The sequence below is a fragment of the Tenrec ecaudatus genome, chromosome 11 (assembly GCF_050624435.1).
Source record: "Tenrec ecaudatus isolate mTenEca1 chromosome 11, mTenEca1.hap1, whole genome shotgun sequence".
NCBI lineage: Eukaryota > Metazoa > Chordata > Mammalia > Afrosoricida > Tenrecidae > Tenrec > Tenrec ecaudatus.
Genome location: NC_134540.1, coordinates 70800570 through 70827678, shown reverse-complemented (window position 1 = coordinate 70827678; position 27109 = coordinate 70800570). Strand labels below are relative to the sequence as shown.

Here is a 27109-nt window from a genome sequence, read left to right as displayed (position 1 = left end):
CTGTATTGAGTCTAAAAAGCTGAGCAATGGCACATTATCTTAATGTTATTCTCTCTCCATTCCTGAGTTCTAGATTTCATGTGTATCAAGGATCTTTGTTTCAGAGATTAAAGTGACCTCTCTAACAAGATACTTGGGGAAGTGCTTTATTTTTTTTTCTTCTAGCAGTTTTATTGGCACACAGTGTACACATCATACAATTGAATCGTTCAGTCATATCAAGGGGAATTGTACAATTGGCACCACATCTATCTCCCCACCTCCCTCCAATGGTTAAATCACCTTTAATGTGAGTTTTGCAATCACGATCAGTTCTAGTGCTCCCTCCCCCCCTGGGAAAGTACTTTCTGTTGCCCTAATTATGCCACAACAATGTATTTGGCATCTCTTTTCTGAAATGTCCTTAATTCATGGTTGGCCTATAGCACTGGGAGTTTGTAACGTAAATTATACGGAATTATTTTGCTTTGTAAAGTAGAAGATGGCTTATAAATGGATCCTAAACGCCTTGTCAGTATCTAGCCCCAGACCCTGTGTTATTTTAAGTTTTCATTGTATTTCATGTGAAAGCCACTCGGAGCCATTGGTCATTTTATTTGTCCTTCTCTGGACCCTTTTCTAGCCACAATGTCTTCCTTGAGGTGTGGCGGCGAGAAGTGACTGCAGTGTTCCTGGTGTGGCCGCACTGGGATTTTGTGCAAGTGTAAGATGACGTTTTCTTTTCGGTTTCCAGGGCTCTTGCTCAGTCTTTTGAGACCACTTCACTTTGGGGGATGACCTTGACATCCTTTCGATACTTTGCCTGGGCGCTTATAAGCGAAGGATTTATTTTCACATGCTCTCCCCCCTCCCTTTCTTTTTCATTGTGGGTAGTGTACCTTCAGGGGGTGGGGGGGAAACAAACCTTTTTTTTTTTTTCTTGTTGATTTGACGGGCAGAGAATTCTAAAGGCACAGAGGGAGACGAGGTAGCGCTTTCTCCTTTGCGCTCTGACAGGAGCTGGCCTCTTAACCCAAATTCGAATGCTGCACTCCTCCTTGACCGGAGGGCAGGACCGGTGTTCTGTAGAAGAGATGAGAGGCTGGCAGGGGAGACCACCTGTCTCCTCTGTAGTTATGGAGTGGCTTCTGAGTTATTTGAGTAAGAAGCATTTGCTTGCGGAATGGTTCTCAAACTGACCTGTCTGTTGGAATCAATGTCTGGGCTGCATTCTTGGGGATTCTGATTTAATCGGCCTGAGGGGTATCTTAGCTGTGAGTGGCTTTAGCAAACAGATTTTGTTTTCTTTGCCCCCCTCGCAGTTTAGGATGCCAGAAGTACGGATTCTAGGGAAGGCTTTCCTCCCACTGTTGCCTCCGTAGGAATGTCCTTGTCTGCTTTGAGCGTGCCCTCCTGGGGGACCTTTATGTGGCTTGAAATCTCTGCTCCCGTGTTTGCTTCCTTCTCATGCCTCACCTGGTCTCTTCTCTCTCAAAAAGGTGACTTAAGACACACCCACAACTAATCCCTATGCCTCCCTTATCGAATGGCTGTCTCCTTATATGACCTTTTGATTTATGACAATAGTGAAAAGTCCACTGTGGGACTGTTTTGCACAGTAGCAACCTAACATTTGGCAGTGGCAAACACTGAGGTCCGAGATGAGAGCAACTCTGGCAGTGACCATGAAAGTTGTGTGCTATCTGGACGGAGCCGTGATGTTCAGTGGTTTGGCAGTTACATAATGATGCGATTTGGCAGATAGGTAATGATGTAGTCACTTTCCATTGCGGGAGCTGATGTGGTCCCCTTCCACTTTCATATCGTGTAGAGTTTCACATCAGGACCTGGCCTTTGGAACTTGGAAACCCACAGGGGCAGTTCTACTCTGTCCTGCAGGGTTGCTATGAGTCGGAATTGACTCCATGGCCGTGAGTTTGGAACTGTTGATCAGTGAAGAGTGAGTCGCCAGCCATATTCATATAACAAAGAAACCCCATTCCCAGGTAGAGGGGTCAGGGTTTACAACACTTACTCTTGAGCTATTCAGTTCCGTCCACAAGCATAGCAGCAGGACCACTGTTAGACAGAGAGGGGAGCAAAACTGGCAGCAAGTGCTACACTCGAAGCCAAGCACCAATGGCGGACACCAGTTGGCTCCCTGTGAACTCTGCCCATGTCCTTCTCCCAGGGGCATAATCCTGCCCAGGGGCCACTTCCTGCCACTGACGCTCACTCTTGTCTTGCGATCTAAATGCAACAGCAGAGAGATGAGAATCCCACAGGACAAAACAGCAGCTGGGCTCATCAACAGGGTAAGCTATTGAAGATTTTAGCCTCCTTGCTGAATTTGAAAGGGTCCCCAGTGGCGAAGTGGTTATGAGTTGCCCTGCTAACTGCAAGGTCAGCAAATCGAAACCACCACTTTGCTCCTCGGGAGAAAGATGAGGCTGTCTCCTTCCATAAAGAGTGACAGTCTGGGAAACCCACAGGAGCCGTTCTACCCTGTCCCGTAAGGTCGCTGTCAGTCAGCATCCACTGGAGGGCAGTGAGTTTGAGGGTTGTTGTTTGTTTGTTTTTGCTTATAAACTAGCCCACCCTCTTCCATTTTGACTCTACTCTCCTCCTAATACTTCTGAAAAAGTATCCCAGACATTAAAAACAAAAATGGAAAATGATCCTTTCTCAAGAACCAAAGCTGTTCTATTTGGAGCGCCTCAGGCTGACTCCAGCTGCTGTCTCTGCTCCCCCTCCCCCTCCCCCTCCCCCTCCTCCTCCCCCTCCTCCTCCTCCCCCTCCTCCTCCTCTTCCCCAAACTAAGTACCCACTCTTTCTGGTTTCTCTTCACAGCGAACTGAGGGGACCTATCTAGCCACTTGCCGCCACCTGTTTTTCTCAGGGTTTTGTTCCGAAACCAAAAACAGCGCAGCTCAGTCGATTAATACCTGTGTCCTTAAACGTTCCCCCAGAGGCTGCTGCGTGCTGCGGTGGTGGGCTGGAGCATTGTTGGTCTTGGGTACATTTGTGCTTCTTGGCCAAGGGCATGAAGGTTGGGGACCTGTGGCTTAACACGATCTCTCTTGTGAACTCTGCCTTGCCCCTCAGTTGACAGAGGGCCAAGTCTAATTAGAGTTGTTTATAGCATCTGCTAATTATTCCTGGAAACCCTTGCATAATGATCTACCTTTGCTGATTTGTTTGCAGTGAACGAGGCTTTGGCCTTTAAATACAAGCTATTCCGTGTCTCTGTCAACTGGGGCAGAGGAGGTGATGCTAAGTTGGAAACCGGGTGTGTTAGCCGGCTGAGCTGTGTTGCTGGGTGGGCACAGGGTAATAATAGTCAGGGAGTTGGGAGATGTTGACGATCACTGGGACCGTGAGTTCACTCTGATTAGTGAACCCCTCGTATGCTTGAACGGCTCAGTCCTTTCCATTGCACACAGTAAGCCCTTCAAATTGGGTTGTAGGCTGTAGCCTAGTGTGAAAAGCGTTATGCCTTCCACGTTTGTAGCTGACTGATGGGAACTGGAGGGCTTGGGCTGATCTTTCTGCTCATTGACTCCAGTGTCTTTCCCCCTTCAGCCATGTTTCCTGAGGGACTGGGAGTTGCAGGTGCACTTCAAAATCCACGGACAAGGCAAAAAGAATCTACACGGGGATGGCTTGGCAATCTGGTACACCAAGGATCGGATGCAACCAGGTAGTGGGACCCCAGGGGACTCCTGTGTGGGGTGTGACCGCCTGCTTTCGCTGGTGCCCGCTTTTTGAGGAGGGCACCCCCCGCTAGCTAGGCCAGCAGTCCTCCCTCTCGCTGGATGAAGGGGAGGTGGACAAAGACATGGAGGCCCTACAGTGTGGCCTGAGTCCCAAGAAGCAGGTAACTTGGACTCTTCCTGGGGAGGCACCTTCTTGGTTCAGTCTCTCCAGAGTTCCCCGGGAAACCACTGTCCTCTTGGCTGGCCGGAAGCCCGAGCTCCTGGAACGCTGAAGGCTGGGGCTCGCACAGGGAAAGATCTCAGCCCCACCGAGTGCAGAGCAGAGCATGGCCTTGTTCCCTTTGCTGGGCCCAGTCCTCTCAGCCAGTGCTGGCCTCCACCTGATTTGACCTGGTCTCTTTTGCAACCAGAAAGAGACCTTGGGAATTCAGTTCTCTCTTGGGGGCACGTCTTCACCAAGTGTTTGTGAAGCACAAGTCTGTAGGGGCACCTTAGCAACCCATCTGGAGTCAGGAGCTGCTGAGCTGCTGAACAAACTTGCAGGGGCGTTTTCTCTTCCCCTGACCCTCGACCCCAACCCGCCAGAGATAGCTCCCAGCCCGGCATTTCACGGGGGCTCTTTCCCCCAGGAGAGGCCATGCCACGTGGGCTTTCCCCTCCTCCGTGGTGACCGACTAGTCCTTTGTCAACTCGTGGCTGCAGCTCCTTGCTGACTGTCTGTTCTCTCTCTCTAGGCCCTGTGTTTGGAAACATGGACAAGTTTGTGGGGCTGGGAGTGTTTGTAGACACCTACCCCAATGAGGAGAAGCAGCAAGAGGTAATGGCAAGTCTCAGCGCTTAGGTCAGTCGCAGTGACGTCCCAGTCCTTCGCCTCAGAAAAGACCCGAGGGGATGGATAGGGAGTGAGGGGTTGGTTCTGTTTCCTTCGTCCTCGGAATGCCCGTGTCCGTGCTGCTTGTAGCTGTTGGTGAGGGCACCGTCCTTGGGGAGTAGGCGTTGTGAACGGGGGCTCTTTCTCTAGGGTGAACGCTGTCCTTGCGCGCATGCTCACTCGGTAGCCCTGATCTGCCTATGCTAGGCCAGCCCCAGAGCACGCTGAGTGTGTGTAACTGAGCTGCCCCGACGCTCACCATAGCCCTGCTGCACCTCTGCAGCTCGCTCCCCCGTCCAGCATTCCTTTCTCCTCCCCTTCTCCCGCCTCTGAACTTGGTGACATCCCAGAACTCCATTGGACTTCACTTGTCTGCAGACGCTTTTCCTACCTAGCTGGCCCCATGGGTTCTTTAGGCGTTGTGGGGGGAGGCCGCAAATGCACTCAGCTGCAGTAACGGAAAGAAACGTTGGAAGTCCAGTTGACCCAGAGGCGCCACCTCAGCTGGGCTTCTGACAAAGCAGCCGTTAACATCCCCATGGAGCCACACGCAGGTCAAGCTGGCCCCAGGGTCCTTTTGCGCTTTCCTTTGTTAGCAACAGGTGTCCACTCTCCGTCCTATGGCTCTGCCACCGGATGGTGGGGAATGACCCCACTGCAGGATTAGAGCAGGGCCGATGCTTGTTGACATAGATCCGTGGCTACATCATATGAGCAGTGGAGGCAGGATTGGAACCAGAGACAAGAGTTCACCTTAATTCCCCCCTCCTCCAGGTTTATCAGGCAACATCTCAAGCGGAAGGAAAAACTGGGAAAAATGATAGAACTGTCATTGGGCGCAACACCCGCTTCCGTGGTGGGGGACAGTGAACCACAGCTTCCCGTGCAGGAGGCAGGCAGCGAGGCGTGAGCTAGGGCACTGAACCTTTTGCTGTGGGTTCGTTTCACAGTGGCTCCTCCGTCTTCTTTCTGGGCCTCACCTTAAGGACCTTGTAAGTGTCAGGCCCTGGGAATGAGGTGGTGAGTGAGACACACATGGCCCTTGCGCTCAGTAACCCTGGGGTACGAAAATGCAGTTAGGGAAACCGTGGGCCCCGCTTTGAGCGAGTGTAGCAGGAGCCTCTGCTCCGGAGCAGGGCAGGGATGGCAGCGGTGGCGTGGGGGCGGGACTGGGGAGGCTTCCTTTGGAAGGCAGCTTTGACATTGAGGTCTGCAGGCTTTGGAACCAGTGTTCCACACAGAGGGAGAGAGGTGTGAGAAGGGGAGAGAGTCTAAGGGAGGGTGGGAGGGGGCAGTAGAATGGCAGGGCCAGCAGTCCTGCCTTGTTGCACTCTTGAATGTTAGCGCTGGTCTCCCCGGTGCACACTGGCAAGCAGTGTTTCCCTGGGTGCTTGGGGATTTGGCCTTTAGATCAGGACCAGCACCATCTGAATGCATTTGACTCACCAGCACCACGCACGTCTTAAGGCCAGTTCTGAAGGGCCAGGTTCCTGTGGAGGAGTCTGGACTTGATAGGAAGGGAAGCAGTGCTGCGAGGCTTTCGGCGAAGGGCGAAGTTGCGCTGAGCGAGCAGTGGCAGGTGGAAGTGCATCGGAACGTCCAGCGGCACTTGCCTCAGGGGTTGACTGGAGTTTCAGGCTCGGAGTTTGTTCAGACTCAGAGTTTCCACTTCCCCCTCAGAGAGCAGTCATCTCTTTGGGAGGGCAGACCTGGCGGGTTTGCTTGCCGAGGAGAGCAGAGGTTAATTTGTTTCAGATGGTGAAAAGGAGGGCTGCCTCTCGGGCCAGCTGCTGGGGCTCTCAGGCCCAGCTGCACTTTAAAACACATCGCTGCCCAGGGCTCCGTCCCCTGATGTTCTGCTTCAGTTAGTCTGTAATTTCATTTATTTATTTATTTAGAGAGACTTTCACATTTGCCGTGAGTTGAATTTCTTCGTGTGCGTGCGTGTGAGCATTTATTGTGCTTGAGGTGAAAGTTCACGTAGCAAGTTAGATTCGGCTCAGTAATTCATATATATATACATATATACATATATGAATGTTATTCTGATACGTCGCTTGCACACCCCGCAGTGTGTCAGCACTCTCCCAGTTCCACCCTGGTCTTCCCGTTTCCAGTCATTTGGTTCCTTTGCTCCTCTTTGTCTTCCCACTTGTGCTTTGGGGAGATGTTGCCCTCTTGGTCTCTTGCGAGTTGATTGTTCTTAAGGAGCACATTCCTCCTGGGCTCAGGGTGGGGTGCTTATGTTGTCGGCTGGCCTATTATGTGGCCTAACGGTGGTCTCTCAGAGAAGCATGACTCTATTTTTAAAAACTCTCCAGGTGATTCCTGTGCAGAGCCAGCACTGAGAACCCACGGACCAACATCCGACCCTTCGCTCATTATAAAACTGATAAGTAGGTAGGAGCCCTGTGCCGGCATCTGACTGCTCACTGGAAGGTTGGTGGTTCAGCTCTACTGGCAGTCCCGTTGGGGGAAGATGAGGCAGTCTGCTTCTGAAAAGATTTGGAAGCCCCGTGGGGCAGTTCTACCCGTCATGTAGGGGTGCGATGAGTTGGAATCAACGGCCTTGAGTTTGGCTTTTGGATGATTTATCAGGTGCCTACTATGTGCCCAGTACTTGGTGGTTCCCATGTTTCTCTTAAGACTGAGAGGAAGGAAGCATCTTGTTCAGGGAGCAGGTGGCATCAGGTGGAACCAGGTTGTGAACCCCGGCCGACCCTGCTCCAGAGGCCGCGCATCTATACTCTGGTGCTCCGCCACTTCCCATCCCGCCTCACCGTCTGTCTGGCCGTCACGCTAATTCTTAGTGTTTACCTCCAGTCCGGATCAGGTAGGATGCAGACACCATTCTAAAGCCCCCAAATCTGGAACGATGCTAGCAGGGAGCATCATATTTGTTTCCTCAGTGGGGTGGCTAGGTTTGATATCAGGTGTTGACATCCAATAAAGGTGCCCAGCATTGTTCTAAGTGGGTTTCTTTTACATGTATTGCTTACTCCTAGAGGGTAAGGGTTGTTACTGTCCCTGCTTTAAAAACAAAAACATACGTGTGCAGACAGGTTAACATTGGTCAGTGTCGCATAGCTGATGGGTCTGACCAGAGTGCAGCCCTGTGAGTTTGCGTTGTTGTCTTGAGCACATGAGAAGGGGGCGCCAAGTACTGCGCCTTCTGAAAACATGCGAATACAAGGAGGGCAGGAAGCAGGCAGGAAACTGCAGAGCAATTCCTCAAGTCCCTCAAGCTACTGATAAAAACCTCTCTAGACTCGGCTCCTTATCTCAGAGCACGCCAGACCCCACCGGTCAGCTTATTTCCTCGTTCAGTAGGAACACCCATAACTCACCTAGCAGGTGATGAGGAAACTCAGGGTGTAAGTGGCGGTTAGACTTGATTCTCTTGAGACCATAGCAGATTACCGTATATACTCGTGTATAAGCCACCCTATCAGCTGAGGCACCTGATTTTACCACAAAAACTGCATTAAAAAGTGCTGAAAACTCGGCTTATACACGAGTATATACATTAATCAAAGTCACATCCCGTCCATCTCCCCATCAGGAGTTTAGGTGAGTAAACCTAGAGCTTTAACATTTGGATATGCCATTGTGAGGTCGTCAGATCACTTGCTGACTAAAGTCATAATTAAAGAAGAAATGGAAAATTAGTTTAGCTTTTAACAAGTAAAGAGATTGAATTGGTACTTTAAAAAAAAAAAAACTACCCAGAAAGAAAAGCCCAGGCCCAGTAGAAACACCACCAAATTCTTTAAAAAAAAACAGAAGTGAGGGGACCATGAACCCACTCATTCTATGGAGCCGATATTCTCCTGATGTCCGAACCAGAGACATCCCAAGAAAACTGCCGACCAATATCTTTTACGGTACATGTTTCAATACAATATTAGCAGCTCAAGTCCAGTGACACATCAAAATGCGATCATGGCCGAGAATGCACGATTGATTTAAAAACCAAGTAGCGTAGTAATAGGCCATAGGACAAAGTCACACAGTCATGTCAGTAGACACACACAGAGACATCTGGCAGAATTCAACACCTCTGTGGTAATAGCATTCCACAAACTGGAAAAGAAGGGGATTTTCCGATAAAGGTGATTGAGGGACGGCCCACATCAAAAGGAAATGCTCTTCCTTGCCGACATCAAGAGCAAATCAAAGATGCTGCTTTGCCACTTCTAGCTCCTGTGATCCTGGAGGTTCTGACCAAGGCAGTGAGACCCTGCGACAAAGCAAAGGTCATCCAGATTGTCAAGAAGAGGGAGATAAAACTACGCAGATAACACAATCTTGTATGTGGAAAAGTATGTATATTTTTAATAAATTGCTTTATTGGGGCTCTTATAACAATCCTACATCAATTGTATCAAGCACACTTGTATTTATGTTGCCATCATCATTTTCTTTTTTGTAGTTTGTGGGAAAATTAACCATCGTCATTTCCAAAACATTTTCTTTCTACTTTAGCCCTTGGTAGAAAATCATAAAGAATTCCCCAAGACCTATTCAAATTCATAACCAAGTTCAGTAATGTTTCAGGATACAAATGCAGTATATGAAAACCAGTTGCATTGTCTATTCCCATACAGGGAGCACTCCAAAGTGAAAGTAAGACAGCTCCATTCATACTGTCGCCAAAAGCATAGATATAAATCTAACAAAATAAGTACAAGATTTATACTTTGAAAACTCTGAGTCATTGTTGACAGAAATTAAGAGCTAAATAAATGGAGAGATACAGAAGGTCGCAGGTTGGTGGATTTAATATCAAGATAGCACTATTCCCCGAATTGAACATCAGACTTGGTGCAGTTCTTATCTATCAAAAGCCTCACTGAGTTCTTTGTAGAAATGTGTCAACATTTTAAAATTCAAATAATAAGGGACTTGTTTGCCTATGCCAAAGTAACCTTGAAAAATAAGAACAAAGTAATAACACAGTAAAGGGCTTACGTTCAAAACTTACAAAGCCATAGTAACCAAAGTGTGCTGCTTGCCCGAGAATAAATGTATACAAGTCTGTGGACTGCAGTTGAAGAGGTGTAAACCCTTAAGTTAATGGTCAGTCGATCTTGGAGAGGGTGTCAAGACCACTCGGCGGGTAGTATAGTCTCTGAACAACTAGATAGCCAAATGCAAAAGAATGATGTCGCACCCTACCTCAGTCCACAGACACAAGTGAACAGCTACAAGGAAACAGGCATAACTCTTCATGGCCTTGGATTAGACAGCGGTCCCACAGATATGATTCCAAAATCCAAGCAGTGAAAGAAAAAAATCGATAAACTTTAAAATAAAAAATTTATGTCCTTCAAAGAATACCGTCAAGAAAGTGAAAACCCCACTACAGACTGGGAGAAAACATCTATAATATATATCCATAAAGAACACGAATCTAGTAAATATCAAGGACTATTCAATAAGTCAACCAGATTTTTAAAATGGGCAAAGGATGTGAATAGATGGTTGTCCGAGGGAGATGCACAGACGACAGAGAAGCAAGCGAAAGACCCATCATTCACCACGAGCACAGTGCCAAGCAAAACCATGCTGAGACACCACAGGCCATCCTCCAAGATGGCCAAGGAAACAAACAGGAAAGCTCACCCACCCCGTGGAGTTGATTCCAACTCAGCGACCCGATAGGACAGAGCAGAATTGCTCCTTAGGGTTTTCAGGACTAAATCTTTAAGGGGACAGACAGCCTCATCTTTCTCTCTCCGGTGGCTTTGCATCCCTGACCTGGCGGTTAGCAGCCTGGTGCTTAGCCCATGAGTCACCAGGGCATCTTGATGTCAATGAGAGTGCGGTAAAGGCGAGCCCTTGTGCCCTTCTGGTGGGGCTATAAAATAGTACAACCACTTTGGAAAACAGTTGGGCAGTAAGTTCTTCGATGGTTAAACATGACCAGCAATTCCACTCCCGGAAACACATAGACCCAAGGGAACTGACAACATCAGTCCACATAAACAACTTTTAGATGACTGTCTATTGAACTACTGTCTAGTGGCCAAAAAAGGGGCAACAACTCAAATGTCCCTGACTTGATGCCTGGGGAAATGTGCTTCCTGACACCAGAGCTATGGAAAGCCGTCGAACTGTCTGTTTTAAATGGGTGAGATGTGTGGTATGTGAACTGTACCTCAATAAAGCTGTTAACCAAAAAAAAAAACAATGATTAGAACTTGATCCGAATCATGTTTTTGCTTTTTCCCCCTTGCCACTTTGAGGGCATCATTTGAGAGCAGTTTCTCACGTGAATCATATTTGTGAAAGGTGGCAGGGAATTCAGGAGTGATGTCAGTATGACGACACCTCGTTGTAATCAAGTAGGGTGCCGAATGCCGTCCTGGAATGCGAGCACAGATGTGCACCCCTTTGCTGACTTGGCCCTTGTCCTTCTATGTGAGATGTCTGGGCCTCGACTGTGGAGACAGACAGCTGGGAGAGAGTGGACAGAAGAGCTCTCCTTCCAGAGATTGCCGGCCTGGAGCTCTTGTTGAGGCGGTTCATTTTATATATATATAGGGGTGTGTGTGTGTGGGGGGGTATTTGGAGGTGGTGGTTTTTCTCCCTCTGAAATGAGAAAATCGCTAATACTGCCTTCCAGCTTAAAAATACATTCCTTCAAGTCTTTATGTTGATGAACACACTGATCCTTCTGGCTTCTTAACTCTTGCAGAGAACATCTCTGCATTATTGAAGCAACTCCTTGACCTCTGAAGTTACTCTGTTATTACCCAGCTTGGAGAGGACTGAGGGCGCTTCTATATTTAGACTTCAGAGGGGCAGATTTTCTGAGAACATTACTCTGGAAGGCAGGCCTACGGGGTGTCGGCAAACTCTACAAGTGGAACTTCATTGGTCAGGACTGGCTCCTGGGAGCGCAGGGCTTTCTGCTCAGATTGCACGAAGGCAGGAAGATGATGTTTCTTCTCTGGGACAGTGATGAAGGAAGAGGGGACGTCGAAGCAAAGCAGGTGCTCCTTCGCTTTGGACTGTGTACCCCTTTTTTGGGTCATGACCCTTTTGAAAAGCTGATCAAAGTGGTGGAACCACAAAAAAAGATGTGCACAGAGAATTTTAGGAAGTTCATGGACTCCCAGTGTAGAACTGTGGTCAAGATCCCCTCTCTGTTTCATAGAGCTGACGGCACGTATTCACATACTATCAAAATGATGGGCAGCAGTGAAATTCTTATGTCTATACATACCAGGCTGTGTTCCGAAACGTGGCACTGGGCTTCTGGGTGGGCGGATTATAAATTTCAATGTTTAGGGCCTCTTCAAATTTAAGTTTATTTATCTTGCAGTATTCTTCCTTAAACTCTTCAAATTGTGTGATTTAGGTTGATTCTGGTGGAGTCATAATGAAAATAAATGGGATTGAAATTATTCCTTGAGCTTCTTAAAGGGAAGTATCTTTGCGATGCCCAAGTGTGTGGAGGCTCTCCAGGCAGTCGGCTAGCCTGCAGGGGCCATTTCCCCTAACCTATTGAGGCATGAGGTTCAGGGGTGGGGTCACCAGTGCAGGCTAGTGGTCGTTTGAGGCTTCTTGAATGGGACCCAGTAATGTGGTGAGAATCTTGCCCATCCTATTACATACCCTTATTAGGAAAGATATTGATTACTGAGTTAACCAGTCACCTCTCTCCAGATTTCTGCATAAAAGGTTAGCCGGATGAAGCTTCCCTTTAGGACCCAGCTCCTTATCACGTTTGATCCAAGTCTGAGAAGTCCCAGGCCCATCATGCTCCCTGGGGATGCTCAGCACGTTTCATATGGAAACTACACATGCTCATTACAGAAAAATCAGGAAAGACTGAATCAGAACTGTGAGCATCTTCCTCAAAACAAAAACGGCACATCAGATTGTACATAGTAGTTTTTGAAAAAGCTTTGCATTAAAAAAAACTTACAAACTGAAAGAATGAAAGTAGATTCATGGTGATCTTATTTCACTTTTTTATGTTGATAAAGTTTCAGACTTACAGAAGAGCAGGAATACTACAAAGAATACCTGGATGCTCTTGGTTAAGGTTTTCTAAACTGTTAACATTTTACTCCATTTGCTTTGTCCCTGGTCCTTGCCCTTTTGTATGTGAGTTTTCATGTGTGTGCTGTATTCTTTGCTGAGTTACTTAAGAGTAAATTGTCTTCATGATCCCCCTGTCTCCTAAATAGTATATATAGATTTAAAAGAAGGAGTTCACTTACATAGCTACCACAAATGGTCAAAATCGGGGACAAAGGTAACACTGGTAACAGACCTTGTCAATATTTCATCACATGTCCGAATGGTGCCATTTGTGGCAAAGGTCACCTCAGCTCCTCATGTCCCTTTTCTCCTTCTATCTGGAACGTTTCTTCAGTGTTTCTTTGTATCTTGGCATATGGACCTGGCTATTTATTTTAGAAATGACAGTGGTACATAATAAACCTCTTCGCAGATTGATTTTTAGGGCAGTGGGACATCGTGATCGACTGAAACCAGTGCACACTTTTTTTCCTGTCTACGAGTCCATAACCAGTGTTCTCTGGATTGGTGGAATTTTTGCCTAAGATTCGCGAGCCCATAAACTTACATGTGTCTTTTCCACCAAGCTAGCTGGAGCTCAGACAAAGGATTGTGTAGGGTGTCTTTCTTTTTCCTTTGGTCTTGCAGTAGAGAAAGTGGAACCCATTTGCCCATCCTATAGACAACACTCTCTGGGCCAAATGGCACGAGTTGTTAACTCCCCTGAGGCCCCGTATTAGCCATGAAACCGCTCACTTCCCGACGTAGTGTGACTCTTGCGCCTTTGGTTCCAGCTGCTCTCCCTGGGGAAGAGCAATGGCTGCCCGAGAAGCCTGTCCAGAGTCCTGCCTGGGCACAGCAAACAAGACTCAGTACTGGTGGGAGGCTAAAAGTGGTAGACCCTGTCAGGAGTTGCTGAAGCAGAGGACTTGCTGCTATGGCATGTCTGAACTGGCTGCACAGCATAGTCATCCATGACGCTCACCTAGAGCTACTGAATGAGACTCCTTGGCAAAGGGACGCACCTGTCTTTGCCATCGAAAAGCTCCCATGGTGATTTTGAGGTCCAGCCAACCTGCAGCCTGGCTGTTCCCAGGAAATTGGGTGGCACACCAGCCTTGGTAAAGTAAGGCAGCCCAGGCTGCAGGCAGTTGCCCTAGGCTTTCTAGCTTCGGATCCCAGGTACCCGGGCCTTGAAAACAGCAGGACTTGGAGTCACCTGAGCTGCCCAGGTCGTGTTTGACCCCTTCTCTCCTCTGATTGGCCACTGGGAGCTTTCTCGTCAGACCCCCACTTCTGTAAACGGCTTGATAACATAGAATTCCTGGTTCTAAAAGATAATTGGAAAACAGATTTATGGTGATTTAATCACCCCCTTAATAGGCAATGTCCCATTCAGTTAGGGTTGCTATGAGTCCAAATGGACTTAAAGGTACAACCAGCACCCGCCGATGGGCTCCATCGCTTTCTCTAGGTGCTCTGCACACATTCTACCAGTCGCCCAAGAGCAGAGCAGCTGGGGACATGCTCTGAAGTGTACCTCAGACTCCTCACCGTGGCCTGTAAGGCCTCATGTGATCTGGTCTTTGCCCTGTGGGCTCCGCTCACACTGCCCTTTCTCTCCTAGATTGTGTCAGACACCCCGACCTCCTTCATGCTTCCTTGGCTCCCATGGGGCTTGTTGCTCTTTGGGCAGACCCTCTCGTCTAGTTCCTGGCATCTGCGCTGAGACCCCGTTCTTCAGAGACATCGCCCCTCGTCAGCCTCTAACGTAGCCTCCATTTCATTTGCAGCATAGCATTATCACTCTGAGTTCCCTCTTGCCTGTTGCTCCTCTCCCCCTGAAGTGTTCATGTGGTGAGAGCAGCGCCCAGGTGCCTGGCTCTCATTGCTGACTGAGTATGAGGGGAATTCTTTGGGTATTCCACCTTCACCCACCTTGGCACTAGGGCAGAGCCGGGCTGAGCTTGTATGGGTATCCCAGGTTGCTAGTAGTTTAGAACTGTTGGCCATTTTCAGGGGAACCAAAGCAAAGTGCTGGTTTTTAGCAGCCTGTCGTGCTACCATGGTCATTCGCCCTGGTCATGTGGAAGCACATACCCAGAAGGCTCGGCTAGAGGATAAGCGATCCTGTAGGATTAGCGTTCACCCCGGAGTCCCTGAAATAGTGAGCGTTTTGTCATTTAGGCAAGAACTAGATCCTGAGGCCCTGCCTGCTCACTGCCGTCTTGAGTTTGGAAGAACAGGAATCTTGTAGTCTGCATCCAGCCCAACTGGTGGCCTGAACTCTTGGTTCCCAGGAGGGCCCCTCCCTGCCTGGACAGTGTGAGGCGGTGCGGCTCTTCCAGCAAGCTTCCGGACGCCACTCACAGGCCTTCCCCTCAGAAAAATGTACAAGCAGCTGTGCATGCAACTTTCCCTGTCACTTTGGTGCGCGTAGGGCCTGCTGACTGCCCTCCGTGGACCCCGAGTCCGAGCTGGGGTGTCGGCTGGTTGGTTCATCCATCGCAGCTGGGGACTTGCTCTCCCACGGCTGTTTCTTTCTGACTTGGTCTCCTGTCTTCTGTGCCCTCTCTTAACCTGCTGGACCCCTCAGGCCCAGAAGAGGCGATATTCTCCTGCAGTCCAGGTACTCAGTTCTTGCTCCACCGTGACCATCTCTCATTCCCATGTGCCCCCCCCCCAACATTAGCTGCTGTGTGGACTCCGTGTGGCTGTTGTCTCAAGACTCACCAGTCTCCGATCCCAACTGCATCTCCACTGTGCATGTTGACTGTCTAGGAAAGTGGCATGCCTCTCCTTTCACCACCCTGCCTACGCACTGCACCAGCACTGGGCTAGTCTGTACTGGTTAGCTCACCGTTTCTAAGAGAGAACTTGCTTCTATAACTACAGGAGAGAACCACTGAAGCAGATGGGAACATGGGGAAACTTTCATTTTTCCCCTTGCCGTGGGAGAACCCTGCCAAGCCAGTGACCGGGATGAGTTCTGTGTGGATGGAATTTCCTGGTGGGACAAATGGGCATCACGCTCAGCTGCTCACCTAACTGTTGGAGGTTTGAGACCACCAAGAGGTGTATCAGAAGAAAGGCCTGGTGATCACTTCCAACACACCAGCCACTGAAAACCCTTAGGGGCACGGCTCTCCTCTGACACACACGGGGTCACCCTGAGCCCGAATCGACCTGCTGGCAGCTGGTCTACATGTGTATGAGGCTTAAGGCTTCAGGCCTTTGACTAAGCGCAGTCATCATGGCAGGGTGGCGCCAGCCAGCGGCCCTGTTCTAACAGTGCTCTGGGCTCTCGTCCACTGGGCATCACACAGCTCCAAGCGCAGGCGGCTTTGAAAGGTGTTAGTCTGCATGGAGGGATCTAGAGGTATTTCAGAATAGTCGTTATGGGACTGGCGCGGACACGGCAAAGGCACTCTGTTTCTTTACGAAGTATCTGTGGGAAGTGAGCAGACAGGGATGTGCATTGAAAACAAAACCACCAGTCCTGGGTAGTATGTAGGCCATAGGGCTGCTCATCATAAGGCGGAGTTGCCATCCTGGGTGCTGGCGGGCTGTGTGTGTGTGTGTGTGTGTGTGTGTGTGTGTGTGTGTGTGTGTGTGTGAGAAACTACCCTGCTGATGGTGCGGGGCCCTCACAGCCCTCTGCTTCCCTCCTGCTCCACAGCGGGTGTTCCCCTACGTGTCCGCCATGGTGAACAACGGCTCCCTCAGCTACGATCATGAGCGGGACGGGCGGCCCACCGAGTTGGGGGGCTGTACGGCCATTGTCCGCAATCTACACTATGACACCTTCCTCGTGATTCGATACGTCAAGCGACATTTGACGGTGAGTCCTCCCTGGGCCGGCCTTCCTGGCGCCTGCGGCCTGTGACTGAGCCCTCTGTCGATTCCAGATCATGGTGGACATCGATGGCAAGCATGAGTGGAGGGACTGCATCGAGGTGCCCGGGGTCCGGCTGCCACGCGGCTACTACTTCGGCACGTCCTCCATCACCGGGGATCTCTCGGGTACTGCCCTCGCGCTGCCCAGCTCAGGCCATGTCTCAGTGCCTGTGGCTCGGTGACAGGCGAAAGGATGGGGGGAGCGAGTGTCCAGAGCGTGCTGCTTTTCCCACCTCCTTGCCTCAGGCCCAGGCTTCCCCAGGAGAGGGGTCTCTGGGAAGGAAGTCCTGTCTACCCGCTCATCAAGCCAGTGTTCCAGCCGGCTTGGGATTCCTGGCTTTCCTGTGTCTGGTGCCCCTTTTATGGTCAGACACTGTCCTTCCATCTGTGCCCGTGTCCCCGCTACCTTCCACACCCAGCCAGCTGTGTTTGCTGAACTGTCCAGATGTGTGGCCGGTACTGATGCTTCCCCTTCCCACCCGTCCGCCTCCTCACCGTGCTGCTCACAGCTTTCTAGCAGCCTGTGAGCACCATGTCACGGAAGGGTCTTTCTGTCCCTCGCCTTCTACAGCTGGTGCTCGCACCCTCTGACCTCTACCTCTGTGGACCAGTAACTCAAGCATGTCCCGTCCCTTCCTGGGCTTCTGTGGCTCTCGCAACACTTGGCTCTTCTGCTTGCCTGTCACCCAGGTCCTCTTCCCAGTTTTTCCACATTTGCAGCTGCTTTGCACTGTGTGTCTTGCTGTTAGCCTCAGCCCCCGCCTCTTTGGGGAAGGGACGTGGACCTGAGCTTCTTTGATGTCATGTATTGTGGAAGAGAACTCTCAAACTTCCTTTGGCGAAATAGAAAGACCAACCAAGTACCCACTGAAAGGGCAGGAGCCGGTCCGCACCAGGCAGTCTGACCAAGAGGGAGTGTGGGCCCAGCGAGGCCACGGCTTCTCATTTTTCACGGGATGCTGGAAGTCTGGAGTTTTGTTTTAAAAGCTCCTGATTTTTAGAATCTCAACAGCTAAGTAAAAAACACCCAACTTTATTCAGGTATATTTTGCATACAAATGAAGGGTACAGTTTGCAAAGCTTTGGCAAATGCTTAGACACGTGTAATTACCACTGTCATGGAGAAGAAGAATGCTCCGCTTCCTGTGCCTCTGCAGTCATTCCTCTCCGGCCCTGCTGCCGGGGAGCCCGGAGCTGCTTTCTGTCACCGTGCAGTTTGCAACCCAGCTCCTCAGTAGCAGGCAGGCCAAACCCTTGGCATGAGGGTGGGGCCCCGGATTTGAGACCTTTGCTGTGCACAGGATCTTGTTAGCGCTGAGCAGAATGCACCTGCTCCTTGCCCACACGTTTTCTTTGGAGCTTTCAGGTTCCTGGGGCCTTCTCTGGCGAGCTTCTGCTGCCGTTCAAACAAATGCCTCGTTCATAGCAGTTTGTTAGCACACAGCCCACATCATGCAACCCAGCAGCCCGAGCGCATCTAGAAATGTCCCATCGTCACCCCGACCAATTTAGAACATTTTCTTCTTTTTTGTGCTCGCTGATATTATCTGCCCATTTCTTCCCCTCCCCATGCCCCCCCCCAAACCGCAATCCAGTGACTGTGTTGATGAGTCACCCATCCTGGATTTCATAGACCGAAAAACAGACAACAATAACTAAATAAAATAGAGGAAACCCACGCTCAAAAAGAAAGCAGACGATAATTTTTGAAACTAGAATAACTTTTAAATGGGTCCAAAGGGAGATCCCATGATAAGGTGTTATTTATTTTTGGTTTTGGTACTATGGGCATTTTCACAATGTTCAGTTCCCCTATCTGAGGGTGTTAAATGTTAACCTACCCACCTCTGCCATCACCCACTTTCCAATGCACCCTGCATGAGACCAAGGCCATTTATAGCCTCGGCTGCGGCCCCCACTGTACTTTTCAATGGAAGATTGCTCCCAGCTGTTAGAAACGGCACCAGAGAGGAAGACACCCGTGTTACTGTGTTGCGCACTTTGTCTGTAGGACGTCCCTAAGTTCTCACGGTCTCTCTGCCAAGGTCCCTATTTTATGTTTTGTTTTGTTTTATTTTTTTAAACATTTTATTAGGGGCTCATACAACTCTTATCACAATCCATACATATACGTGCATCAATTGTATAAAGCACATCTGTACATTCTTTGCCCTAATCCTCTTTTCTGTTTTAATGTAAATATTCAAGAGGCTGCAATTTTTTCCCAAGCTTCTGGCTAGTTAGCTGTGGGTAGGAGCTTGAACCTAGTGTCACGGAGATGGCTGGAGTGACCATCAGCGCTTTCCCCCTAGACAATCACGACGTCATTTCCCTGAAGCTGTTTGAGCTGACGGTGGAGAGGACTCCAGAGGAGGAGAGGCTGCATCGAGATGTGTTCTTGCCCTCAGTGGACAACATGAAGCTGCCGGACAGTAAGCGCCGGGGAACCTGGGAAACGGTCCCCGGGTCGGGGAGGAGGTTGTAGTGGGCCTTGGGGTCGGAGTGGCTTCAGCCCAGCTGGCAAAGCTGTTTGCGTTCTGTTCTGTTGTTGCCCCGCATGCTGGAGCACTTGTGCCTGCTTGTTTGCTGGCCTTCGTGTGACAGGGGAGCAGCAGGGAGAGCTGCTCCATTTTCCCAGGGCAAGGACAGCCCGTCCAAGTGCTTGCTGCAGGTGGGCGCCCTCTTTCTGACTGACTTCTCTTTGTCCCCTCAGTGACAGCCCCACTGCCCCCTCTGAGCGGCTTGGCCCTCTTCCTCCTCGTCTTCTTCTCCCTGGTGTTCTCCGTGTTCGCCATCGTCCTTGGCATCATCCTGTACAACACATGGCAGGAACAGAGTCGCAAGCGCTTCTACTGAGCCTCCTGCTGCAGCCCCTCTGTGAACTGCCACCCCCGGGGTCTTCGCCAGGCTCCCACCGCTGCCTGGGGACTGTGTGCTGACTGACACAGGGACACCGCACAGTGCCACGGCCCTCCGCGGGCCCTCTCGCTCGGGTCCAGAGCAGTGCTGCTGTGACGTGCCTTCCCCTGCGGCTTTCCCGCTGTGATGCCAAAATCACACTCTACGAAGCCTGGAGCCCTGGCCCCGTTGTTGCCCCAAGAGGACCTTCGTCCTTCCTTTTTAAATCCGCAAAGAATGGACACCTGGTAACCCCTCGTCCGTCCGTCCGTCCGTCCGTCCAACCTTCCATGCGTTGGTCTTGCCTCAGCCTCTGGGCCCAAGGCGCTGTCCTTGGAAAGGTGGATGAGCACCATCTTCCCTGCCTCCCTTGCCTCTCTTCCTCCATCCATTGCCCTCTCCAGATGCGCCCGGCGCTGGGGCAGATGCCTGTGACTACAGAACCCCTCATGACTCGGGCCTTCATTTTCTTAGGTGGCAGAGAGGACATACTGCTCGCTGACTGCCCCCCACCTCACTCCCCCCGCCCCAGCCCTTGTCCTCCCGGAGTCTAGGGTTTATTGGTATGTCTGATGTTCCACATCAGGTCCCTGCAGGCCCTCAGTCAAAGCTGGCTGGCAGTCGGTGTGCTAAACAAGTGAAGCTTGGAGAATGACGTGGATGCCATGAGATGAACTGGTAACCCCGACCAGCTCCAGGCGTGGCACTGAAGGCAGCATGGGCCGGGCAGATGGACCATGTGCAGGTGTTCCTGGACTTGCCGGAGCCCGCTCAGCTGCATGTCTTGTGCTTCTCATGTGTTTGGGTTTTTCCTTTCTTTTTTTCATTATGGATTAGGTAGGGGCTTACCACAATTGTTGGAGCCCTGCTCTGAGTGTTAAGGATGCTTTCTTTTTACAACCTGGACTTGGATGCTCCACACAGAAGAAATTTGGCTCTGCTCACTGAATAAGTTGCTGTTCTCACACTGCGAGTCTAGGGAGACCCTCATCACCTGTGCCTGAAAGAGTGTGTCGTTACCGCACAAAAGAGCCTGAGTGTCAACCTGTGTGTGCAGCCCCTTTTTCTATTGCCTTAGGTGACAAGGAGCCCTGGGACTCAGGTTCTCCCAGCCACGTGCTTCTGTGAACCTGCTGCCGTGGTTTCAATTCTGACTCATAGAGACCCCGAGGGGCAGAGTAGAGCCATGTCAATCTGTACGGAAGCAGACAGCCCCAGCTTTCTCCAGCAGGACGGCTGCTGGGTTTGAACCCCTGACCTGTTGGTGGACAGCTGAGTGCTTAACCACTGCATCACCAGGGCACCTTTGTACTTCTGTAGCCTACGGGCAATTCTTAACATGGCTGATTCAGTGCCCTTGGGCTTCGGGGGTGGGTTTTGGGAACGGTCAAGTCTATCAGCCCTCATCGGCTTTTCTCCTGGGTTGGCAGCATCCTCAGCTCAGCAAAGAAGGGTCCCCTTGGCTCAGTGTGCTTTTGTTTTCTAGAACCTTCTCATATCCTCTCCCATGCACTCACTGAGTGACATGTTGCAGGCTGCAGCGCCCTCCTGCCTGGGGGACTTACGTGGGGCCCAACCTGCTGGGAGCCTCCTCTCCCCACAATAACTAAGAAGCTCCAGGACACCAGAGGATGAACTATGACTGGAGCTGGACGCTATGTCCAGCCGGAAATGACAAGTCAAATGGCTCTGTACATGTTTGAATTCACGTAGAGACCGGATGGACCTCCGTGGTGGGAGGAGCTAGGTGGGCCGCCCAAGGTGGCCAAGGCAGTGGAGGGTGAGGAAGGGTCCTCGTTGGACCGGCTGTGAGAGAAAGAGATCAAGCCCGTGGGTTTTGTATGATTCCCACTCCTGAGCTTGGGGAGACTCTCTTCAAGAGAACAGGGGACACGTGAACTCCAGCATCTATCCAGTCTGGGGGTGAGGGTGTGTGCCCTTAAAAGACAACTCCCCTAGCATTGTCTATCCTGTCCCAGCTCTTGCTTTTTGTTCTACAAATGTATGTCTCACTCTGTTAGCAGGGCTGAATATCGTCCTGGGCACGATAATCCCAGAATTGTGCCAGAGAAGGGAGAGGCTTGGTCCACAGTGTGGTGGCAGCAGTGGCCTTGGCCGTGCTGCTTTGCCCTACGTGAGCCATTTCCCTCCTCACAGTCAACCCCGCTTGGCAGCCCTCTGACTTCAGAGGCTCCTGGTGTGGAGGAGAGCGTGAGGGCGAGAGACAGGTGTGTGGGTGCCAGTGCCGCCTGCCGTGCCCCGCTCTTCGGGCCTTTTGCCTTGTCTGCAAACCCCCAAATTACCAGGTGACTCTTGGTTATGAAACTTGTTTATTTCAGTAGAAAATGGCACCTCTGCCTTCCTTGTTGGAGTAGAAAGCCAGAAAATCCTCAGCCCCTTCCATGGGACCTAGAAGATGGAAACAAGGCAGGAGGGAAAGCAGGCCAACCCGGCTGAATTTGCCTTGGGATGGGAAGGTCTGAGATCGGAAGATCGCTCTAGATTCTAGGCCCCTGGTCTCCACTCACGGACTCTTAGAGCAGCTTCGGGTCCTGGGTAGTGAGGTCTGCAGGTGGTGATTGCTGGTGGTTAGTGAAGTGAGAGCCTTGCTGCTCATTTTAACTCTGAGAAAATATCCGGATTCCAGGTTTAACCATGCTCATGGCCAGATAGGTCTGGAGAGAACAGGTGACACAGGTCGGCTGGCGAGTAGTCTGCAGGTGGTTTCCCCAGTCAGCCCAGGGCCAGCCCAGGACCATCTTCTCCCGGCCCCTCGGGCTGCCACTCACTGGAGCTGAATAGACGAAGTAGAACAGCAGTAACAGCAGCGCACACAAGACAGAGAAGGTGAGGATTTTGCAGCGGTACTGTCTATAGATATGCAGACACAGGTTCTTCACAGGCACTTGAAACCTCTTAAAGGTGTTGTGGAGGCGTCTGCTCACCCGCAGGAGAGACGTCAGAGAATGGAGAGGAGAGGAGGAGGTCAGAGGATGTGTGGTTCTTTTTAAAGAAGCAACTGCCACTCTGCCCACCTCCCAGGTCCATTCTGTCTTGGTAGTAAGGGAGCATTAGGTGGGGGGGGGGGTCGGACGAAGTCATTCCCCTCCACGTGGAGGCTCGCCAGGTCACCACACCATGGAAAAGGGCCCAGCAGCTCAGCTTGGTCAAGGAGGAAGGGAGATTGGCTGCCATCGCCCAAGCCTTACACCGGGGGTTGAAGTGTAGGGTACTGGTTGGGCTCCGACTGGCCCCGGCCGGCTGGCCTGAGGAAGGCCTCATTTGCAGTCAGCATCTCCAGAGTCATCTTCACTTTACCCTAGGAAGACCACGGGTCTGGGGAGGCTGGGATCAGATAGCAAGCTTCATTTGAGGGCCACACCCCAGGATCCAAAAAGGAAGGAAGATTTTAACCAAGGTCCCCAGAAGTCTATGGGGGCCACGTTATGTGACACAGTCCTGGCCAACAGACACCTTCCCCAGTTCCTACCGACAAGCGCCATTTTCCATCATCCAAGACCTGGCAAGGCCACCAGCCAGTCACAGTTTTCTTCTTGAAGAGGGAGAAGTACTTGTGACGGTGGACAGGGAGCCATTTGGCTTCGGGCTCCATCATCTTGATGGAGCAGTTCTTGGCCCTCCGGGCAGGGAAGGGCATATCAAACAGATCCATCTCCAAGACCCCTGGGACCCAGAGAGATGCTGTCAACAAGGAGGCGCTCCCAGCCGTGGGGTCCTGAGCTCTGCGCCGGAGCCTCACCTAGGAAGTCATCCTTGGAAAAGATGTCGTTGTCCCAGATCTGGATGATGAGCCGTGGTGGGAACTTCACTGATGTGGGGTCCAGGCTCCAGACGTACTCCTAGAAGATGGCAGGGCATCGTGTCTGGGATTCCCCGTAGACCGCTTAGTAGCCTACTATCCAGCAGTGAGGGCATATCAAGGGACGTGCTTCCTGGGCTCAGGGACAGCTGGCGCTCTGTGGAAGACTCTGGAGCCCGAGCGAGACCTCTGGGCCTGTTACCTTCTGGCTCTGCACGCACATCTGCTCGGCTGCCAGGTAGTCCATGGTGAAGACGAACCTCCAGTTGAAGTAGCCATTTCCGGAGATGGAGTAGTAGTGGACATCTGTCTTCTGCATGTCCTTTTCTAGCCCGAATAACCACCTGGGGCCAAAAGCCTGTCTCCTGGGGTTGACCTGCACTGCCCCGCCATCCCCTCCCTGCCCCATGCTGGAGCCCCTGGGGGTGGGGAGCTGTCATACCCAGGACCAGGAAGACCCAGCAGGCATGTCGGAAGAGGGGAACGCCAGAGTGCCGACCCTCCTCACCCTTTGACGTAGATGTCGCTGCTGCTATCTCCAAAATAGGTGACGTCCTGAAGGTCCACGTCGGCGACTTCCCAGATAATGCAGCGCAGCTCGTACCTGTAGCCACTGCGCTCTGAGGCTTGGCTCAGCACTAGCTCCCCGGCCACGGCCTTGGTGAGGCGCGAGAGGCCTGGGAGACCTCCCAGTGCTCAGAGACATCTTACTGAGCTGCGGGGACTCTGAGGAAGGACACTCCCAGGGCTTCCCATGGAGGACGAGCGTGACTACAGCTATACGTTTGGGCGCACCGGCGTTACGGCTGGAGGCTGGACTGCGAGATGCAGCGGCTGGGAGAAGGGCCAACACTCACCTTTTCGGCTTCCTGAGGCTGATGTCGACTGGCAGACCAGGAGGCCCAAGCTTCTTGGGGAAGATATCCACCCACAGTTGCACCTTTCCCTACAACCCGGATGGATGAGCTGGCTGGGTGGCCTGGCCTCTGTTCTCGGCAGGCTGACCTGGAAGAGTCCCTGCCCGTGTCCCCCACACTGTGGTGTGTGGCACAGAGGTGTCTGTGAGGGGTGGGTGGGCTCTAGACAGGAAGTCGGGCAGTGGCCCACTGGCTCCTTCTGCATTCTTGTTTGGGCTGGGAGACCAGGATGTCACTGAGGGCTGGGCAGGTCATGCTAAACAGCCTGATCAGGAAGGGCTCCAGACAGGTTGGGGCCTCATTTGTTAACCAGCTTGATGGTCCTGAGTCAGAGTAAACTCGATCCATCCACCCTCCAACCCCACCCCCCCCTAGTCATTTCAGTAGGTGTAATCACTACTCCGGGGTGTTAAGCTCTCCACAAAGTTCGGAGGTGGGAGAGAGAAGGCGGGGCCTGAATGCAGTGAGCTGTCAGCCTTGGTAAAAGGATTAAAAAAAAAAAAAGATAAATCAGTTCCTTAAATGCCCTGGCCTAATTTTATTATTATTTTGAAGATGATGCTATTTGAGCAAAGTGGTTTAATGAGAATGGTCTAAGAAGAAGCGATAAAGCTCAATGGAGAACTCTGTAACCAAAATACAGTGTCAGCCTGAGAAGTCTAGAGGCACTAAGCCATTGGGTACCAGCTGAGCCACTAGAGTGAGCTGGGACAACTAGGGTGCCTGTGGGCATGCTTGCTCTGGTGCTGAGGGGCTCCCTGCATTAGGAAAACAGCCTGCCGTCTGTCTGGAAGACCACTAGACCTGAGCTACTACATCCTTGCCTCTTGGGAGAGACAAAAGGCAACAGACGTGTTCGAGGATGGGATTCCGGCGAGCTGCCCACAGCCACAGGCCCAGCTCCCATGGTCCCTCCTCCCCGAGCGGCCTCTCTGGAACCTCTTGCTAATCAACACGCCCCAAACCTGCTAGTCTGATTCGTGCCCATATGCATCCATGGCCACTTGGCCGCCCCTCCCTCCCCCTCACATGGGGACCGTGTCCTGGATGGATGGGAGAAAGAGGCCAGGAGACCAACCCAGAAGCCTCTCCGAGGGTGTTGATAGCCATGAGGTACAGGGGTTTAAGAAGGAACCAGGAGGAGAGCAGGAGAAACCCCACCCCACCCCTACTCCCACACCTGGTCGATGCCCGGCTGACTGTCGCTGTAGAGTGTGCGGGTCTCCAGGTGCTCGGGTACCAGCCCTTGGGTGTGCAGGATGTAGAGCGCAAGGCGTTCCTTCTTGGGCCCCAAGTTCTGAGCAGTGGGGGGCTTGGGCTCTGGATTGGAAGGGGTGGGTGGGTGACATATTTCGCTTCCCCATCTCCCAGCTAGCCTCTCTCCCCACCCCACCTCAGCCTGGGAGGTGGACATGGTTGCCCTTTGCGGGAGGGAAGGGAGGAGTAGTTTCTGCCTTGGGAGGATCCTTTGCCCACCTCTAACCCCCAGCCCTTCCATCTGAGAGACCCCCCTGGCTGCAGAGGCCTGGGCCTGGCCCCACATATTCCGGAGGGTGGAGGTAATGCTGTGCTTCTCACCAAAGCGTTGCAGGTGAATTTTTTCCCCAGCGTATAAAACGGAGTCGTCCTCAGTGCTGAACAGAGGCAGGGACAGCCCTCTCAGCTTGGCATGGCGTTCCAGGAGGTAGCTCGGGAGCATCTGATCCCGCCACTTGAAGGGCCCTGACCTGTGGAGGCAGGAAGAGAGTTGAGTCGGGAGAACGGTGGGAGCTGCAGGACGCGCAGAGGTGGAAGCACAGGTCTACCTCCCAGATGCAGCCTCTGCAGGCGCTCTGGGCTCAGCCCGCCACATACTCACCCGCAGCCCACCCCACTGCTGGTTCAGGCCCACTCACAGGCAGTAGGATTTGGAGAGCCCACACCGAGCTCCGAAGCCAGACAGGAGTCGGTTCTCCAGGTCAATGGTTGTGCTGCCAATCTTGTCGTCCGGTGAAAGCAGGTCAAAGTCGTGCAGCTGGATCTCCAAGTCCTTCTCCAGAGGGATGTTGCAGCTCATTTCAAACATCCTGGGGGAAGGGGGTCAGAGGTGGAGAGCTCCCCGATAGCCTCCCAGTCCCTACGGGACTCTGGCAGGCTCTCTTGCCAAAGACTTTGACAGGGAGAGAGGGGCCAGGCCAGCCAGCCAAGCATCTTCACGATGGAGCCCCTGGTATGTGTAAGACACCATGCTGGGAACGGGGAGCAAAGAGGGAGCCCGGCTTGTCCCCCCTGGGGTGCTGACTCGTGGCCTCGTGGGAACGTGGGAATGGGGCAGAGCAGGGCAAGGAGAGTTGGGGCAGCTCACACGCCAAAGACAGGATCCAGAGTGTTGGGCTGATACTTGTCTCGGTTACCAAGCTGTTTCTGCCCCAGTTTCACGATCACGTAAGGGTCACACTGTGGGGAAGAGAGTGGGCGTGAGGCACTAAAGATCCTTGGCACCCGCTGGAGCCTCTGGGGGGTTGGCCCTCTGCAGGAGTTCCAGATTGGGGCTCGGAGTCAGGTGTGGGAGGTATTGAAGCTGGGCGGGTTGAGGGGAGACTGCGGGGTCAGGGCAGTTTCCTTACCAGACCGTTGTAGTCCTGGGGCTGCAGGCTGAATGCGCGGACCACGTACACGCGCACCAAGCACTCCTGAGGGAAGCCTTCTCTCTCAGAGGAAGCCGAGAACTGGCGGGGGGGCTTGGTGGCTTTAGGATCCTCAGGAAATGGGTAGATGCGGAAAATACCCTGTGTGTATGTGGAGAAGGGGAGGAGGGGGATCAGGAAGGTGTCCGCTGCCCAGCCGGGCAGAGCTCAGGGGAACCTGCAAAATGGTTTGCCCCTTCACAGCGGAGGGGAAAGTGGGTTGGGTAGAAGGGCAGGCTGTGAGGAGAGTCATGGTCAGCAGAGGCCTGTTGTAGGGCCCACCGTGTTTCCTGGGAAAAAGAGTCACAGCC

The 27109-nt window shown here is 51.9% G+C and overlaps 2 protein-coding genes across 5 annotated transcripts in view; one reads left to right on the top strand and one right to left on the bottom strand.

Annotated features, from left to right (window-relative positions):
* Positions 1-20443, top strand: part of LMAN2L (lectin, mannose binding 2 like) — a 43091-nt gene extending 22648 nt beyond the window's left edge. For 3 of the 4 annotated variants that reach the window (XM_075563183.1, XM_075563182.1, XM_075563181.1), the window contains 6 exons: positions 3562-3679; positions 4430-4512; positions 16280-16441; positions 16509-16623; positions 18810-18929; positions 19211-20443. In XM_075563183.1, coding sequence (XP_075419298.1) covers positions 3562-3679; positions 4430-4512; positions 16280-16441; positions 16509-16623; positions 18810-18929; positions 19211-19353 — 741 coding nt within the window. In that variant the 3' untranslated portion in view covers positions 19354-20443. Of the gene's footprint in view, positions 1-622; positions 704-3561; positions 3680-4429; positions 4513-16279; positions 16442-16508; positions 16624-18809; positions 18930-19210 lie in introns of all 4 variants that reach the window. The other variant, XM_075563184.1, reaches the window with a different exon arrangement.
* Positions 20444-22013: 1570 nt separating this feature from the next.
* FER1L5 (fer-1 like family member 5) overlaps positions 22014-27109 on the bottom strand; it is a 61444-nt gene continuing 56348 nt past the window's right edge. The window contains exons 41-53 of the mRNA XM_075562676.1: positions 26739-26900; positions 26477-26568; positions 26028-26198; positions 25711-25859; positions 25313-25452; positions 24073-24161; positions 23724-23819; positions 23418-23559; positions 23156-23255; positions 22886-23079; positions 22605-22714; positions 22185-22332; positions 22014-22070 (exon numbers count right to left, since the gene is read on the bottom strand). Of these exons, the coding sequence (XP_075418791.1) occupies positions 22014-22070; positions 22185-22332; positions 22605-22714; positions 22886-23079; positions 23156-23255; positions 23418-23559; positions 23724-23819; positions 24073-24161; positions 25313-25452; positions 25711-25859; positions 26028-26198; positions 26477-26568; positions 26739-26900 (1650 nt within the window). The remainder of the gene's footprint in view (positions 22071-22184; positions 22333-22604; positions 22715-22885; positions 23080-23155; positions 23256-23417; positions 23560-23723; positions 23820-24072; positions 24162-25312; positions 25453-25710; positions 25860-26027; positions 26199-26476; positions 26569-26738; positions 26901-27109) is intronic.